At 34.7% G+C, this 18,534-nt stretch overlaps 1 protein-coding gene across 7 annotated transcripts in view; it reads right to left on the bottom strand.

Annotated features, from left to right (window-relative positions):
* FGFR2 (fibroblast growth factor receptor 2) overlaps positions 1 to 18,534 on the bottom strand; it is a 115,535-nt gene that overhangs the window by 76,185 nt on the left and 20,816 nt on the right. For 4 of the 7 annotated variants that reach the window (XM_023495520.2, XM_023495525.2, XM_003755310.4 and 1 more), the window contains exons 3-4: positions 4,099 to 4,365; positions 2,358 to 2,432 (exon numbers count right to left, since the gene is read on the bottom strand). The exons of the other annotated variants lie outside the window; for them this stretch is intronic. In XM_023495520.2, coding sequence (XP_023351288.1) covers positions 2,358 to 2,432; positions 4,099 to 4,365 — 342 coding nt within the window. The remainder of the gene's footprint in view (positions 1 to 2,357; positions 2,433 to 4,098; positions 4,366 to 18,534) is intronic. 7 annotated transcript variants of the gene reach the window in all.

An 18,534-nucleotide genomic window follows, 5' to 3' on the forward strand; every position in this document is an offset into this window, starting at 1 on the left:
AGATAAGTTATTCTCTCTGAAAGAAACTCAGACTTTGAAATAAAATTCTACTAGGCAGACATTTTTTATCCTCGATTGTCTTCTCTAATAATTAAACTAGATTATACTAGATAGCCTTCTCTGATAATTAAACATCTAAATGACTTTAAATGGACTTAATATGATAATAAGAAAAGAAAATATTACACAATATTCAAACCTGAAGGTAAACTACTGAGTTTCAGTTCATCCACCAAAAAGGAAACCAAATGATTCCTATCTCAAGATTTTGCTGTCTCATTTCATCTATGTAGGAAAGAGGAGGAAAAACCAAAACTGGATGTATTTTAAAACAATTCGAAAATTTTCAAGAATTCAATTGGGGTGTCTGGGTGTATCCTGGTGTCCAAAAATGCAAGGAATTATGCCTTTTCTGTGGCTTTCACTATTAATTAGGAGGTGCGTTGACCACTGAAGGTGCTGAAAATCTGTTTTAATGGCAACATCCTTTTCCCGGTCTTGTCAATTATCCTTGCTATCACATTCCTTTGTCAGTATAGCCTACAGCTGCTCAATCTCAAACACTTCAGACTGCACCTGTGAATCAGGCTGGTTAATCACACTAGCAGATGGCAGGGGCCAAATAGTCAGCTAAAAACTTATATCATCTTAAATAGCATCTCAAGCACAAAATATGAGAATTTGCATACAACCATGTCTAACTTACAACTACCTAACACCAGTGCCCATCAACCAAGTAGGCACATTTCATAAACATATCCAGCAGTAACTTTCAATAACATCATTTGCAAGAAAAATAAATAGTTCAATAAACACTGTAATATAAATCATTCTATTTAATAGAATTCTCTACCAATTAGGTCTTTTAGCATCAATCATATGATAATTGATGGTCATAATGATGACTTTAAAGAACTAAAAAATACTGATATGTCTCATAAATTGGTCAAAGGTGGGTAATATTCCTTCAATATGGTATTAATGTTAATTGTTCTTAATTATATTCTACTTATGGCAATCCTGAATATGTGAAAATGTCCTATCAAGCTAAATATGATTAATCCGACTCTATCCCCTATAGAACAGTTTATTGTATTTGATTTTGATTTATCTTAAGAATCTAGAATGCTAATAAGTACAAAGATTTCAATGTTATGCTTTAATTTCCTATTTTGCTTTTTAAATTGAGTCTAGGTCTTTCTTACTCCTAAGCCTGCTCCCTATCCAGTACACCACACTCTTTAGTTAATCTTATTGTAATTCAGAACCATGGTCATAATATTATAGTACTGCATTATAGGCATGGTTTTTTGAAAAGCTTGAATGAACAGATGGAGTTCCAAAAAGTTTCTGTTAAGAAAAAAAAATTGATTTAATTTTATGTTATGCTTTTTGCCTTTATAAAGAAAACAGAAAGAAAAATTATCTTTTGTGATTTTCTGTATCTTTTGTAAAACTGTAGTTGAAGGTACTCTTGATTGTACAATAGGTTAAATTATTACACATCCCTTATATAAGGGATCTATCTTGAGTAGGGGGTCTATTTCCCCTGATTTCTTCAAATGCTCTCTATCTCTGTTCTTTTTTATTCTCATTTTGCATTGAATATAACATTAAAACTATCTTTTAAGAAAATGGAGTAAAATTACTAAAAATAAAACCAAATAGATTAAATTATTATGCTACTAATATTTCTAAAGTATGTTAAATTTAAAGTAAGCAGGGGAAAATCTAGCTGTCTAGTTTTTAAAATGGTTTCATGTTTCCATGAAAAAAAATCAAATTTCATCTATTTATCTCTCTCCTTCCAAGTTAATCTATTTATATCCACTTTTAAACAAAGCTGCTTCTAACATAGACTAGTTGTGTGACCCTAACCTTCAGTGCCCCAAGCAACTGTCTAAAACTTTAAAGCAGGTGCTAATACACATATTGATAAAGTAAGAGAGGGTTGACTTGTCATTAATTCCCTATATCAAATGAAATACAAGTAAAGTATAAAATAAGCTCCAATTACAACAAAGATCAATGATAACCCCATATTTTTTCATGCTTTCTTTTGCTTTCTTGCTTAGTGAAACTTCAAATTCACAAAGTCATAGAAAAGAAGGAATCAAACAGAAGAAAATGAGGGGTTTTCAATAGGAAGGAAAATAGCTACTCACACCAAAAGAAAGGACAAACGAGAGAGAAAGGTAGACAATACACTTAGTTTATTTTCAAGTTTCAAAGTCAAGAAAACAGACATACAGTTGGGGAAAGGACATTGTGGATGTTAACAGTTGGTATTAAGAAAGGTTAGAATCATGCTTTTCCCACGTGACTGTAGTCACCTCCAGAGGTTTGTTGTTACTTACGCATGTTATTGTTATCATTGACAAAATCCTCAGAGCCTTCATTGTCATCTTCATCATCTCCTGAGGCAATTGCATCTGTAGTCAAAAGAACATGTTTACCTATACATTTTATCTAGTAACACGTCAGGTTTTTCTACATTTTATATCCTTGAGGGTCAAAAGAAATAGCAAAAAAAACAAAAAAATAAAATACCTAATACAGAGTAGTGATGAAGGATTTAAATTTTCTATTTGTAATATCACTTAGTCTACATTATGAGCTTTGATTTTCTCTAATTTTATTCAATTCAAAAACTTTACTCATCTATAACATAAAGATATTAGTATTTATACTAGTCTATACATTTGTTTGGAAGAAAGAACTTTGGCAACCTCAAAGTTCCATATAAGTATGAATTATTATGTTAATAGAGTAATACAAAAAGATTTTAAGAATCAAATAGTATTAAAATATGTTGGTGAATTTATGAATAATATAAAATTGAGGCATGTTTTTCCTAACATGACTTTTAGATGGTTACTTTCTTAGGAAAGTATTATGGTAATAGTCTCTAATAAAATAATGTTCTATTTGCAACCCTCACACTACTTAATAAGAAAACAATACTTATAATGAGTTGATTTGAAAACTCACACTTTAACTGTTCATAAACTTTTGGGTTTCTTTTCTGTACTTATATTCTATTTTGCATTAAGCTGTTTGTAAACATCTTATCTGTCTTTTAAATTATAAAATCTTTGAGGACAGAGTCTTATTTATCTTTATTTCTATGTCTCTCAGAGTCCAGCAAAGTCCTTTCTCCATAGTAGATGCTTTTGAGTGTTTGTTGAATTGAATTGAACTGAGCTAGATTTTGTAGAAGGAAAGAATTAAGAATTAAAGAAAAGAAAGAATTAAATTAAAATTAAAGAAAGAAAGAATTAAGGTTAAGAATTTCTAAAGTAGATATATTTCTAAACTATACTTTAAAAACCAGGAATGGCAATTATTTAAATTACATATATAAATGTATATGCTTATGGATATAAACATTTATATAGTTATATAGATATATATGTATATGTATATATGTGTTATATGTATATATATATATATATATGTATGCACATATATTTTTTCAAGACCATCCACTTTCAGATGAATGCTTTTATGAATGTATATGTACAAGTGTATATGTGTATATACCTATACACACATATGTATGTATATATATAGTGGGATGAGTATATACATATGCCTCTACATACATATATAATAGCATTCATGTGAAAATGGTTGGTCTTGAGGAACTTACTTAGTGTGCATGAGTTTAATAATTTTAAAAGAATTTTCTCTTTGGAAAAAGCTGCTCATAAAGGCTTAAATGTTTCACATATAATCCCCATTGTTTAGCCTTTTTTGAGTGTGGAAATGTTTATGCTGCTAATGATTTTCATAACAGAAAATTCTTAATTAACTTTTTTACATGTTGACTCCTCCATTCTATTCAATTCATCAAACACTGGTCAGGCACCTACTGTGTTGAAGACATTGTGTTTATCACACTGAAGTACTTCAAAGCAGGATTTTTGTTAATCTGTCAAGCTGTATATGTACACAGCTTCTAATTACCAAAGATCTCACTGAAATCTGACTTTGTTCCTTCCTCAATGAAATTTTACAGCAAAGTTGTCTATGTGTGTTTTTAGTTTTAGTTTTTGTTTTTTTTAAAAAACATCATCTAGGGTTCAACTCACTCACCTGTAACATTGACCATGAAGTACAAGGTTTCACTGTCTATAGTCCTAGCAGCAGTGCAAGCATAGAGGCCGGAATCTCTAGGAATGGCGCCTTTAATCTGTAAGTATTCCCCAAAAAGAACTGTCCTATTGTTGGGCCCCAATTGTACCCCATCTTTAGTCCAACTGATCATGATGGCGTCTTTCAACGGGCAGCGCAACTCAAGGGGCTCTCCTGGCAGAACAGCATATACATCTGGCTGAGAAATTTGGTATTTGGTTGGCGGCTCTGCAAAAGTGGGAGAAAGGAGATAGAAAGAAGAAGGAGGGAAAGGAGAGAATTTCCAACAAAGGTCAGTGGAGGCCCGTGTCATCCCAAGAGTTGTGATTATTGTCTTGCTAATTCCCACCAGCTGTCAATCACACTGCCTCTCCCAGCATCCCACAGGAGTCAAAGTTAGAAAATAGTTCATCAAATAGTAGATTTATTATTTAAAGTGTGAACCCAAAGAAAGAACCCAGCAGAAGCAGTTCTGACTACAGTTCCCTCATGGAATGTTGATAGCCTTAAAAAAAAAAATAGTTAATAAGGACACTGAATGAACATGGCAGTTGGTATATAATTATGCAGTATCTGGACAAAGGTTATTGGAGGTTATCACCAAGCACTTTCAATTCCACAAAATGAAATTGTTACACATCTTTAATGAGAAGCAGAATAGAATATCTGAGGGAGAGTTGGATTTGAAATCAGAAAATCTGGATTTAAATGGTGACTCTGCCAGATAGGTGGCAAGTGGAGAGAGTTGAACCTAGTATCACAAGAACTCTCCCACTCTGTGGGACTCTGGCCAAATCATTTAACCTTTATTTTCTCAACCTTACTTTTCTCATCTGTACAACAGGGATGATATGAGGATAAAATGAGATGATATTTGTATGGAGCTTTGCAAACCTTAAAGCACTCTATACATCAGTCATTATTGTTATTAACATTACTGCTCCATGTGACTTTGAGAGAGTTATTTAATTTCCCTGGACCTCGGTTTTCCCATTTGTAAATTTAAGGAGTTGAACAAATGCATCTCCCTTCTGGCTCTAAATCCATGAACCTATCATCAATGATGAGCCTAACCTGGGAGAAAAGCAATGGGAAAGCATATTTTATGCAATGAGCTTTGAAAAGTGTTCAGTATGAATACCACGAATTGTGCCACGTATCCCGTGACAGGGAAAAAAACAATCACAGCTTTGAGAATGGATGCAAATTTGTTCAAGCATCACAAGGCAATTGCTGTTTCCAAATTCTCAATGAAAGCACAACACTATTTCAAAAGATTCAAATACACTCTCATCATAGAGTCGGTTTCATTCCTAAAGGAACACAGCTGGCTCATGCGTGTCTCTTTATAAATCACCACCGTCATCATACACTTACTGAACCTTTGCCACATGTGTGTCTGTTGTGTTAGGTTAAGGGGATGTAGAATGTATACGTGGTACAGTGAGACTCCTAGACTTGAAATCAGAGGAACTCTAGTTCTTGGCTCGGTTATTTCCTACTGGTGTGAGAGGGTCACAGTTGCTCAGGATCAGTTTCCTCATTAGTAAAATGAGATGGTTGGACCAAATGGCACTGAAGATCCCTTTCTAAGTCCTGATCCTTTGTCTTCAAAGGATCAAATTGGGGAGACAAAACATGGTTTAAAAGAGAAGAAAAAACAGGGGGTTATATCTCCAATGTCAAATGAAACTTGAGCTTCCAGATGATCCACTCAAGACTGTCTTAAACTTAAGGGGGGAAAGTATATTCCAGAAAGTTGCTTATAAATAAGAGATTAGGATTATATTATTTCAGAGCCTCCTCAAAGAAATTATAGCTGAATATGTAATTATAATTTAGCTGAAGGAGGCAGAGCCAAGATGATGGAGTAAAGGTAGGAATTGGCCCAATCTCTCCCTCAAACTGCTCCAAATTCCTTTAAATAATGATTCCATAATATAGCCGAAGTAGAAAGGTGGTAATAATAACCTAGCTCTACATCCTTCCTGAGAACATGGTACAGTGTGCAGCAGTAAGAAAAAGAATAATGTCTTTCCCCTTTTAAGGGTTCTGAAATAATTGAAGTCTATCTTTGACTTCCTCCTGAATCTCTATTTCAGTATCCTCTTCCTACCCTTTTACAGATTCTTCCCTCCCAGTCTCCCCCCAGATCACTGTACAGGATGTTAATTCGCTTATTTTAATTTGAATCAATTCCACAAACATTAATGAAGAAGCTATTATATGTTGAGCATTATTAGGCCTGGCTTTTGAAGGTTTCTTTATACTTATTTCTTCACTACCTAGGCCACCATTTCTTTTTTTATCTGCCTCCTTCCTAATATATTTAAAACCTTCCCAATCTAGTCTCTATGTTGTACACTGTCAATTCCTTAATAATCTTTCTTTTATTGACCTAGAAATTGGGAAAAAAGTAGAATCTATACATGAGAACGTATTACTATGAGGTTCAATGGGTATGTTCATCAGACAAGATTTAATAAGCTGTGGCAAAAATGGAAGCATATTCCAAAGCCTTTAACTGGACTAGAGTTCAAAAATACTAGAAATTTCTGCCTCTTTCCTCTAGGTAGGGAGAGAATATAAGGGCAGTCCTCAAAACAGGCCATGCTACAAAGAAAACCAGTAAATCATGGCAGACTCAGAAAAGCTCTACTGGAAGAAAATCAAAAGTTAGGAAAGAAAGTCTAAAGACCAATACAAACAGTAAACAATGAAGCTTGGTCCCCATGGCTTTTATAAGTATTAAATGGACACAGCTGTAAACTCTGACAACCATAAAGGCCAATGACCATCACTGAGAATTCTGTGAAACTTTTTCCAAAGAAAACAGAAATTGTTCCACATTAATGTAATGAGCACAGAGACAACTCCATGCAAGCCCTGCTCCGATGCTTCACTGTGATATGGGGTGAACAAGTACAAGTTCTGACAGGTCCTGAAAAACTAGAAAAGTTTTGAGTAAGGTACCAACAATGATCTATGTCTGTCATCAACCCACTGGGTTGAGTCAAGTTCAGAGGGCTAGTGATGTTCAAAGTCACAGCAATTCTTGAAGACTTTCTAGTAAGTCATAGAAGACCTATGATCTCCATTGTTAGAGAAAATAATATCTATAATTAAATAAGAGACAACTAAATAACACCAAATGTAAAAAAAATTACCTATAGAAGAAAAAAGGAAAGGAACTACAATTTGGACACATGAAGCTGCAGAGATCAAGATCTTTCTCTTTTAGAGACATAAGTAAGGAAAGATACCCATCCTTAAGAGTTTGGTAGAGAATTCTGAGATTTAAGAAAAATAAAAGAAAGTTGAAGAATGCCCAACTGTGACATACATTGAGCTTTGTTCTCAAAAAATTGCAACTGTTGATGAAGACTTTGTCCTTCTTTAATAAAGTTAATTCTTATTTTAAAATCTATTAGAACTCAGTGGCTGTACCTCAAGGATTCACAGAAACTGGTAACACGATACATGTGAAGACAAAGGGCCAATATCACCCCCAAAAAGTGCCCTAAACTGTTCCCTTTGGAAGGTCCTTGACTGAAAATCTTTATCCCTGAGAGTGAGCTCTGCTTCTTTCCCATGGCAATTAGGATTATTTATCAATCAATAAACAAGCAATTAATTACTAAGTTCCAGCCAATGGATTGTGTGCTGGTAATAGAAAGATAAAAATTTACTGTGTCTGTCCTCAATATTCTATCGAGAATAGAAAGTATAAATAAAGTAGGTATTTAATAAATGCTAACTGATTGATTAGTACTACCTGAATCACTTAACCTGATTGTGTAAATATAAAGTAAGTGATTAATAAATGCCTCTTTATCGGGTGACTAGTCTGATTTTTCAGTCACAAAAGTTGTTTTTACATAAATCTATACTGTACAGATGATTAAAATTACCATATCCCTGAAAGTAATGTTTAGTCAATATAATATATAAGACTAATACAACCAAAGGTCAAAGCTAATAATTTTCCTTATGTACATAGTATTAAACTATAAAGTATCTCCAAGATAATAAAATAACTACCCCCAAATCAATACCTCATGACTTTGAAGTCCATGAAATGAAAACTCTATTAATAAATATTTAAAGCCTGTCACCACCTCATATTAAGAATTCTAAGAAATGTTTTCATTGCAGGTCAGCAACCTCTCTGGCCCTCAATATCCCTAACAGTGCTATCAATAACATTCATAGTCGACAGCAGGGTTTATAGCACAGGTGGAGAAGGAAATAGAAGGAAATAAAAGAGAAGAAAGGGAAGTGGATGTAGGGGGTGGGGGTGGGAGTAGTAGGGTAGACAAGGATGAAAGGAAAGGAAAATGGAGATGAGATATGAAGAGAAGAAAAAGGAGAAAGAGTGCTTATTTTAGGGACTGGTCAGAGTGCCAATGACAACTGTCCCAGATGCCACTCAAGTGGCCCATCGCCACAAGCCTCCCCACACAGAAAGCACATCAAAGACCTTTCTGGTCAGGCTGCCAAGGCTGCACCAGGAGAGACTGAGGTGGAATCTAAACATCTGGCTTTCTGGAAGAGACTTTCTCAGCACTGCTCCTACCCTTGAGACAATTGTGTTGTGTTATTTTTTTTTCTGGGGTTCATCATTCCTCTATTTCTCTTAAACAAGTACTTGCCTTTAGGGATCTCTGTCCATATTCCCTGCAACAATTTGGACTCTTGAGTCTTCTCTTTTATCATCATTTATTTTTCATCATTTACTTTAAAGACTAACATAGTTCCTACTTCCCTAAGAACATTAACATGATCTCTGTGATACCTGTTAAGTTTCTTCCCTGACTCAGAACATGTTTCTTTGACATAAACTAGACCAGACCGTTGCTTCTGAATCCACCAGACTTCAGGTGACTCTTTGTAAAATATGACAGCTTACATAGGGCAAAATGTTCCCTGTGAAATTTAAACAATACCTTTTATAGTAATATTAACATTTCCTGGATTTATTTTTCTCCTGCTATCGTATACTTTTAACCTTTCAAAAGTAGAAAAAGTCTACAAGGAGTCTACAGTATAACAATGCTTCCCTCATTTATTCATGCCAACACATAATGGGTGGATTGATACATGAGACAGGTGTTATATTATGTACCAAATGTTATTTCAGTAGCCTCCCACAGATGGAAAATATGTCTGCACAAAATAGAAATAAAAATTCAAAAAGCAAGAGAGCTGGAACAAACATTTCGGTATTTGACATTCTTTTTCAATATTACCTGAAATTGCTTAATAAATAAAGTGACAAATTGGACTTTATGGGAACAGGAGATATACTTTTTTCCAACTGATTCCATAACCTTCTTGATGTATTATAAGATTTTGTTCTGTGGATTTATATCAGCATCAACTCAGCCAAAACCTCCAAACATCTTTGAAAAATCAAGAAGCATTAGTAATATGGGTATTATTTTTTGTTAAAATTCTATTTTTTGATCCATAAAAATACATTCAAGATTCTGACTTTTGTGGCGAATAACAATGTCCTCATATTTACAAAGAAAACATTTGTTCTCCTTTCCTTTAAAACACTCCCCATTTCATTGTTATAGAATAGACTGTCCAACAATGGAAGAGAAATCAGAAATCACTGCGTTCAGTGACCCCTTTTAACAGACGAGGGAGGGGAGATCCAATGAGCTTCCATAAGTTCCCTAAAGTACACCAGAAATCAATGGTAGAAAAATGATGAAAACTCAGGTTTCATGATGCCAAATTTTCAATACTCCATTTCTACCTTACAATGCTTTCACCCCACTAATAAAACAGACAATTAATACATTCATCCTAAACCCCTAAAGAAGCAAACAAGCTGGAATAAAACCTTCCAATGTGATTCTAGTCTCACTTCTAAGTCTGGAAGAGAAAAATTATGGTTTTCATATATTTCCCAGTGAATTCTTCACTAATATTATCAGGAGGATGTCTTTAGACAATTGAAATGGCTAAAGAGCATTTGGAAACAGTAAGCTATTTCAGGTAACACTATGTTGCCAGACTAGACTATAGCAGCACTTCAGACTGTCACTTTTTATAATGTTTGCCCATAAACTTTTCCAATGTGGTTTTTGAAATAGTGCCCAAAAGCAAACAGAGAACAGATGGGAAACCAAAGTATTGTCCTATCCAATCGTTTCACGGAGTACGGACTACAGATTTTAACTGTTTATAAAAAAAAAGTTTCTGCCAATGTGAAAACGGTATTGCATTCCGAAATGAAACTCATTCTAGTACTTTCCCCAAGAAGGTATGTTTTATGCTCTTAAAAATTACAGTCAAAAAGTGCATCACTTCTTCAGGTGGAGGTCGGTAATGTCACATTGGACTCCATTACATAACAGAGACTTGTACTGAACTCCACCCCCTGTGATCAACCTGCTCTCCCATCAATAAAGCAAATGCAGCAGCTCCCTTGTTCAGGTTCTTGAATTGTAAGAGAAAATGCCAGTGTGGCCCATGAACACAAAAGGCAAGCCCTGCGTATTCAGCTGCTCTAAAACCCGGTTGGTTGCAAGATGAGCTGTCTACCTGCGGGGAATAGTTTCAGGTTCTTGTGGGAGCTTTTAAGCATTCTGGACAAGATCAGCCCAGGTTTCTGGGACTTTTCTCCATGCACTCCTGGCACCTTGGATGGATGAGTTATACCAGACCTGCAGCCACCTTGGGCAAGGGAAATAAATAATCTGGAAATACCTAATGTCTTAATGAAAGAACCAGGAATTTTATATGTTAGACATGAAGCCAAAGGTATAACCTTCAAAATTATGGAAAGGGATAGCAGGTTTTGCTTATTTCTGTTTGAATGCAATCTTAATCTTCCCTCATTTTATCCCTAGTACTATTTCCTTTGGCTCACTTCAATAGGTGGGTGATAAAGAAAAATTTTCACTGATCAATATTTAGATTTTAATATAAACTGAAATAATAGAGGACAATGCACTTTCCACAATGTTTCTATACCAAAAATTCCTGAAATCATTTACAAGCTTACACTGACATGCCATAGACAGAAATAGTCACCTGAAGTGGAACAAAGCAGGTTTTTGGCAGCATTAGGCCATTTAGAAATGCAAAGCACATAGGCAGCTTCCAACTGGTACAACAGACTCTTGGTCTTGGAATAAGAACATGGTAATTCAAAGAACCACTTTTTGTCTTTGTCTCCCCAGCACCTAGTGCTTGAGCCACGGTAGGTGTTTAACAAATGGCCAATTGGTTGATTGATTTGATATCATTCTTAATGAACAGCATTAAAAGCAAACATTCTACTGCCCTACACCACACAAAGTGGCAGAGAATCAAAAGTTATTCCAGCTGCAGTTATACAACTTCTACTCAAAAATTCTTAAAAGTCTATAAAAGTTCCCTCTTGACAATATGTGACTTGTCATATGCTATAAATCCAAATATCAGTCACAGAACTGGAGAGTCGGAAGGCTCCTTAGACAGCATGCGGTCTAATCCATAAATGAAAGTCTTTAGTGTAACAGAACTGAGGACAAGTGGCTGCCCAGAGCCTACCAGATACCTACCTTTGTGGGGGTTGGGAAAAAAGTAACCCACAACCACTTGGGTCATCCATTATACTTCAGATCAGCTTTAAGTTTTAGAAAGTTTTGATTTTTTTTTCCCTATAAAGCCTAAATTTGTCTCTGCAACTTCCACTTACTGCTTCTGGTTGCTCTGTAATCAATAGAACAAATCTAATACATGACCATTATCATGTGCCCCAGAGCCTTCTCTTCTCCATATTAAATATCCCTGGTTCCTTTAACCAAGGAATTTCTTTGAACAAGAATACTTTTCAGAAGCAGTATTTTACAGTAGAATAGCTAGCTTGGGACCCAAGTTCAAATCCCAGCTCCAGCATTTTCCTAGCTGTGAATCTTTTGTCAAATCATCACATTTCTAATATCAACTTATGTTTTAAAAATTATATTTGTATTAATTACCTTAATAGGGTTCTTAAAAACATAACTACACACTGCGCTCAAACAACACTGACACAAAAACATGGGAGTGAATAATTCCTCAACTCAACAATTGTAACCAACTGATCAATATCACAAAGAGCAATCAAATCAATAAAAGAAAGTAAGAATTCTAACAGGCTAAGAGATTTTTTGTCAGTTAGTTATTTGTAGTATCTTATAAATACAATCTGAGAGTCAGAAGGCTCTCATCATCATAATATCTCAGACTTGGGGGGGGGAGGAGACTAGAGGCCACACAATCCAAAATGTTCTTGAATAGAAATCCTTATTACATCTGCAAAAAAAAAGATGATCATTCAACTTTCACTTGAAAACATCTAATAATGGGGAATTCACTACCCCTAAGGCAGCCAATTCCATCTGGGATAGTCCCATCCTTTGGGAAGTTTTTCTTCACATCAAATTGAAATGATTAAGGCAGATATTGTTCATGTGGTGATAATATTTTTGGTTCAGCAAAGCAACATGTACCTGGAGATACTAAAAAGGGCTATTTTAGACATTTCTTAATACTCTTTGAGTTACTATTCACTGATGGCACCCAGATGATACAGTGGATAGAGCACTAGACTTATAGTCAAGGATATCTGGGTTAAAATTCTTCCTCAGACACTCTCTACAACTTGACTCTGGACAAGTCAATTACCTACTGTCGATCTCAGTTTCCATATCTGTATAATAAAGACAATAGCAGTAATTATATCAAGGTTGTTGTAAAGATCAAATGAATTAAAATATGTTAAAGTACTTCACAAAATTCAAAGTGCTTTATATACACTACTTATGCTTATTGTAAATAACACAACAGTGAATAACACTCCATAGCTGAATATTTTATTTATATATATATGATACATTATGTACATATACATTTGTATTATGGATATATGAATATATGATAAATATGTTGTTGCCCAAGAAAAATGCAAAATGAATTTATTAGAAATTAAAATTTATAAAGACGTCCTTATGCCTAAAAAAGTATAAGTTCAAAAGCTGCCCTTATGCCTTAAGAAAAGGACTAAATGATTAGAATGTTCTCTGAAATTGTCCCTCATACTTTGACCTCAACTTACTTTTTATCTTTTCTTCTGGAAAATTGAAATAATTTACTAGTGATATTCATCAAAAAAGACACAACAAATAGGAAAAGATTTATCCCAAGATGTGCTCTGACTGCTTTGCATCAGGCTGCCTCTGCAAACAAATGGACATACAGCTGTTTGGCCCTTTTCTGAAATATTCTGTACCTAGAAACTCGCAATTTCCATCAATAATGGGGAGCCTTAGTGAACCCTACTACTTCCCTGTAAAACTCACAGTTCTAGCTGCACCACTGAAGTAGATAGAAGGAGAGATAGCCAGTGATCTAAGTGTTATCCATCCCTGAACCTGAAAGTGCCAGGTGCAAGGGCTATCTCTGTCAGGAAGATCCTGAGCCTTTCTTAGGATTCCTTCCCTCCCTTCTCTTATGGTATAAAAGCCAATACCTTTGAGACTTGGGGATCCCCTCAGCTGAAACTTAGAAGTGCCCTTTGTCCTAGACTCCTCTGCCTTTTTTCCTGTTGCCCTATGGCCCTACCCCTGAATGCCTTTAGTGTTGTCCAGATCCTCCTCTTCTATGTTAACACATGCTAATAATAGCTTGTTGCTTTAAATATTTACCAGCCTACCTAACTCTTGTGAAAACCTCCCTAAATCCCACAACTACTGCAATAGACCAGAACATTAATCCTAAAAATCAGCATTTTAGGTCCAAGTCTAGCCTTTACTCACAAGCAAAATTTCCACTCAACCAACATGATGCAGGTATTGTTATACTGATGTTCACATACAAAATCCCTAGGTATTGGCAGCTTTGCTTGAGTAAGAACTTCAAATTTGAACTCTGTTCAAAAAACATTAACCCAAGAGACAAACCATTAGATTATTCTTGTCAGGAAATAGAAACTTGCACAACAAGTTATGTCAAATCAGCCAATATTCACCTTCCTCCAGTGTACAATGAAGAGTTTTGTGTACACAGCATGGTGTGATCCATGTGTTATACCATAAACCTAGTCATTTAGAGCCTCCTTCAGGAAAATAGACTTGCCAGGAATATCAGAGGATGTTAGTATTTCTTACTGTTTTAAGACATGGTGACATTTTCCTAAACTTCAGGGCCCTTAAGGTAGGTCATTTTTAGGGGAAATGTGATATCAATAAACTGATACTATAAAAGGAGAAAAGAAATCTCATTCTGAATTCTCAAAGCCTGGGTATGCATCCCAGCTGGGATTCACCATGGGGAAACAGACATACATATACATATGTATGTATACATGTCTATGTATATATATGTGATACATATTTTCATGTGTATAAACACACACAGGTACCTTTTTAGGTCTTTAAAATCAGGCTAGATGAGTTCTGAGATTCCTTCTAGCTCCAAATCTATGATCCTATGACCAGAACAGGAGTTGTATATTGCATGGCAGGGTTCAATGATAAAATGTTCATACAATGAATTCACACAACTTGTACTGATCTTCTATTGACGCAATCAGTGCATACAGAAGTTGCTTTGTAAAGGTGTTGCCATATTAAACAAATAAGTTGCCCTTCGTATGTGTCTTTACAGAGCGCACACAGCATTTTCACAAACACTGCCTCCTTTGATCCTAGCAACTTTGTGGAGTAGTTAAGACAGGTACTAAAATCTGCATTTTATAGATGAAGAAATTGAAGTTCAAGGGGAAGGGTCAAGGGCATGGTTAGAAAGGTGATAAGTGCAAGAGCCTGAATTAGAATGGAGATGTTGGGTGTCCAAATGAGTGGCAAAATGATTGTTCCAAAAAAGAAATTCACCAGGGTTTTCCAATGATTATCAAAATCACAAAAAAAATTTTCTTGCAGCTATTAAGTAAATCCTCAGTGGCCACACATTTTGATAAGTATCCAAATTAGATATTTTGTTTGCAGACATCAGCAATCCATCAAAATTCAGTGTTGGGAAAAATAAATACCTTTCCCCTCCTTTTTTGCATCAGATCTGTGATTTCAGCAGCATAGAGAATTCCATCTGTTAATTCAGATCAGGTCCTGTTCTACAGCATTAGTATTTAGAAAGGGAGACTAAGCCACTTGCCTAGGGTCACATAGACAAAACACATCACAAATGACATTTAAATGAATGAACCCATCTTTTTATCCACTCCATCAGCCTTAAAGAAAAGATAGTGCCTTATAGCAGAGTAAGCCCTAGAGGTACCAATAAGCTCAAATTTTGGTCTCATCATTTACTGAGATTTAACTCTAGCCCCTTTCAATTTCCTTTATTTGTTTTCCTTCTTCAGAATGTAAGCTCCTTGAGGGCAGCAACTGTCTTGCTTATACTGGTATTTCCAACACTTGCAGTGTAAGCACTTATTAAGTGCTTGTTGATGTCTTACCAACTTTGTGACCTTAAACAAATCCAAAACTCTAAATTTCACTTGTAAAAGGGGAGAGAAATACTTGTGCTGCCTAACTTGCAGAGTTGTTGTGAGAATCAAATAGCAAAATATATGTAAAGTGCATAAGTACTGTAAAGCAGCATATAATTATAAGCAATCATCATAATTATTTCTAAAGAGTACTCGGCTTAAAACCCAGAAGACCTGTTTCAAAACCTGCCTGGAGCACTCACTAGCTGTGTGACCAAGGGAAATTCATCACCCTCATTTTTCTCATCTGTTATATGGGGGTAATGATACACTATCTCATTCACTTGGTTGTGAAGAAGGCGCTTTTATATACTTTAAAGCATTATAGAAATATGGGCTATTTTACAGGGCTACATAAATTCTCCTAAAAGATGCATAATAATCACAGTAATCAAAGAAACACAAAAATGTATCTCCTGACTCAATAGTATATACTTTTTTCTTTAGGAATTCAGCAAAATTCATAAATTATCCTGTAAAAATCAGATTACTGTATTTGAGATACCAAAAAGAAAAAAAAAACATAGTTCCCACCATCTTCATTTCATAAATTCTAAACCATTTTTTTCTGCATCAGATTTTTCTATAATCCTTTCCTGTATTGTTCTTAGGATCAAATGAGATGATACTAATAAAGTGTCTAGCACACAGTAGGTACTTTATAAATGCTACTCTCCTACCCTTTCCTCAATACCTTCCATTCTATTCCCAGGTCATTTAGGTATTCTATAGTTAATGCAACAGTCTCATTCTTATTTTCTCAGTCACTTTTGCTATGTTTGGGATTTTTGCTTGTTTGTTGGAGGTGAGAAGAGAGTTTGGAGCAGACCAGTGAGTTCAAACTGAAGAAGGAAAAACCTCCTACCATGAAGATTAGCAACTTCTAGGCAATTTAGGATCTTAGAAACTATGAGGGGATAAGTATTTTGCCCAAGGTCACACAACTGTTTTGCTTCGAAGATGACACTTGAACCCAGGTCTTTCAAAAAAAAAAAAGAAAAGAAAAGCTAGTGCTTTATTCACCAAGTCAGGCTGCCATTCTTCTTATGAATTATTCTAAGAAGAAAAAAGGAGGAGGGAGGTGTACGAGCAGGGACACTGCTTGTACCAGGAGAAAAAGAAAAAATAGGTATTCAGATTGAAATTCTTAACACTTTCATTACTGGGAAGATTACAAATCCTTTCATTTAAAAGAAAAAAACCCATTAAAGACCCATTTCTTGTATATACTTGAGGTCAAGAGATGTGAATGTATAAGAGTTAAAGGGAATCTTTTTTATATTCTTCTCGACAATTGAGAACTTCATTACAGGTTGTCTCATGTTGTTTGCTGTAGTTTCATAGGTGTTAAGTCTTAGCTCCACAACTAGATTTCAAATTCCTGAGGAAGAAGGACTATGACTTCTAATTTCCTAGTGCAGCATTGGACACTGAGTAGTTGCTCAATATCAGTTGACTGAGCGTGGTATGGAGTAGTGAAAACTGAGTTTGGAAATAAACTAAGAACTCTGCCATTAAATATATTCATAACATTGGGAGAATGAATTCTCTTTCCTGGGTCTCACTATCTTCATTTGTGAAATGAAGAGAGGCGAATAAGTTTCTTTCTAGCTCTAAAGCTACAATTTTTTTTCTGTTAATTTGTTCTTTCCTGACTTAAAAAGAGAGTTTTGTTTTAAGTGAATAGTCAATTATTTCAGTTATGAATGCAAAAATTACTGAGTAGATTTTTTAATTTACATGTTCCTAAACTACAGATAGATAGATAGATAGATAGACAAGTAGATATAGATATAGCTATATAAATCTCACATGATTTTCAAAAAATCATGGGATGTGGTGTTACACAGACTTCAGAGATTATCTAGTCCCATTTTTTCATTTTATAGAAGAAGAAACAGATTACGTGTCTTCCCCCAAGGTTACACAAATAATAAATTTAAAAGCTGAAATCAAACCCAGGTCCTCTGGTTTCAAATCCATTCACACCCTTTAAGGAAATGGCATATGGCCTGTGTTTAAAATGACACCTAATACACAGTGACTCCAATGAGGTAAATGAAAAGAACATCAATCACAGAACAACTGAAAATAAATGACACAAAATTGCAAAGAATAAGCTTGGCTCCAAAGAAGAGAGAAGAAAACATTCCAACCCTTTTGTCTCTCCTTTACAGAGATGGGAGTTCACATTACATGTAATATCAGATTTTTATCAAAATACCAATAAACATTTATTAAATACCTACTATGTCCCAGTTATTGTGTTAAATGCTGGGGATGCAAAAAGAGACAAGTCTCTTGTCCTCAAGAAACTTATAGACTAATTTTTCTTTCAGTGTACTGATGGATTTTGATGAATTTTGCTTTTTTCTTATTTTTCTTTAAAAAACATTTATTTCTTTAAGGATGACTCTCAAAGAAGTGGAGGAGAGAGAAATGTAAATAATACAAAAACAAAAGATCTAAATTTTTTAAATGACATATAAATGTTTAGGTAACTGGCAAGTTGTATGTGTTTTTTTTTAAATACAATTCATTTAAATGATACTTTTATGACATATATATCATCTCTGTGCTCTATGGGATGAAAAAAAATAGGAACAAAAACATTAAAAGACTTTCTGGAAGCATACAGTACCTCAGCATTATAAAAATGGTGAGAATAGCTTTTGACTTCCAATACTCATGCAGGGTATTATTACCTTGAGATGCATGGAATTTTTTTAGAAAATATTTTAATATGTATATTTCACTGTAATTGGTTTCCTCTGCAATCCTGTGTATTTCATTTTCTGTATTTAAAAATAATATATCGAGAAAAGGTTCATAAGACTTGCCAACTTACCAAAAGAATCCAGTATTCAAAAAGGTTAAGAACTCCCATAATAGATCAATTCTAA

This window comes from Sarcophilus harrisii, chromosome 2 (genome assembly GCF_902635505.1).
Source record: "Sarcophilus harrisii chromosome 2, mSarHar1.11, whole genome shotgun sequence".
Classification (NCBI taxonomy): domain Eukaryota; kingdom Metazoa; phylum Chordata; class Mammalia; order Dasyuromorphia; family Dasyuridae; genus Sarcophilus; species Sarcophilus harrisii.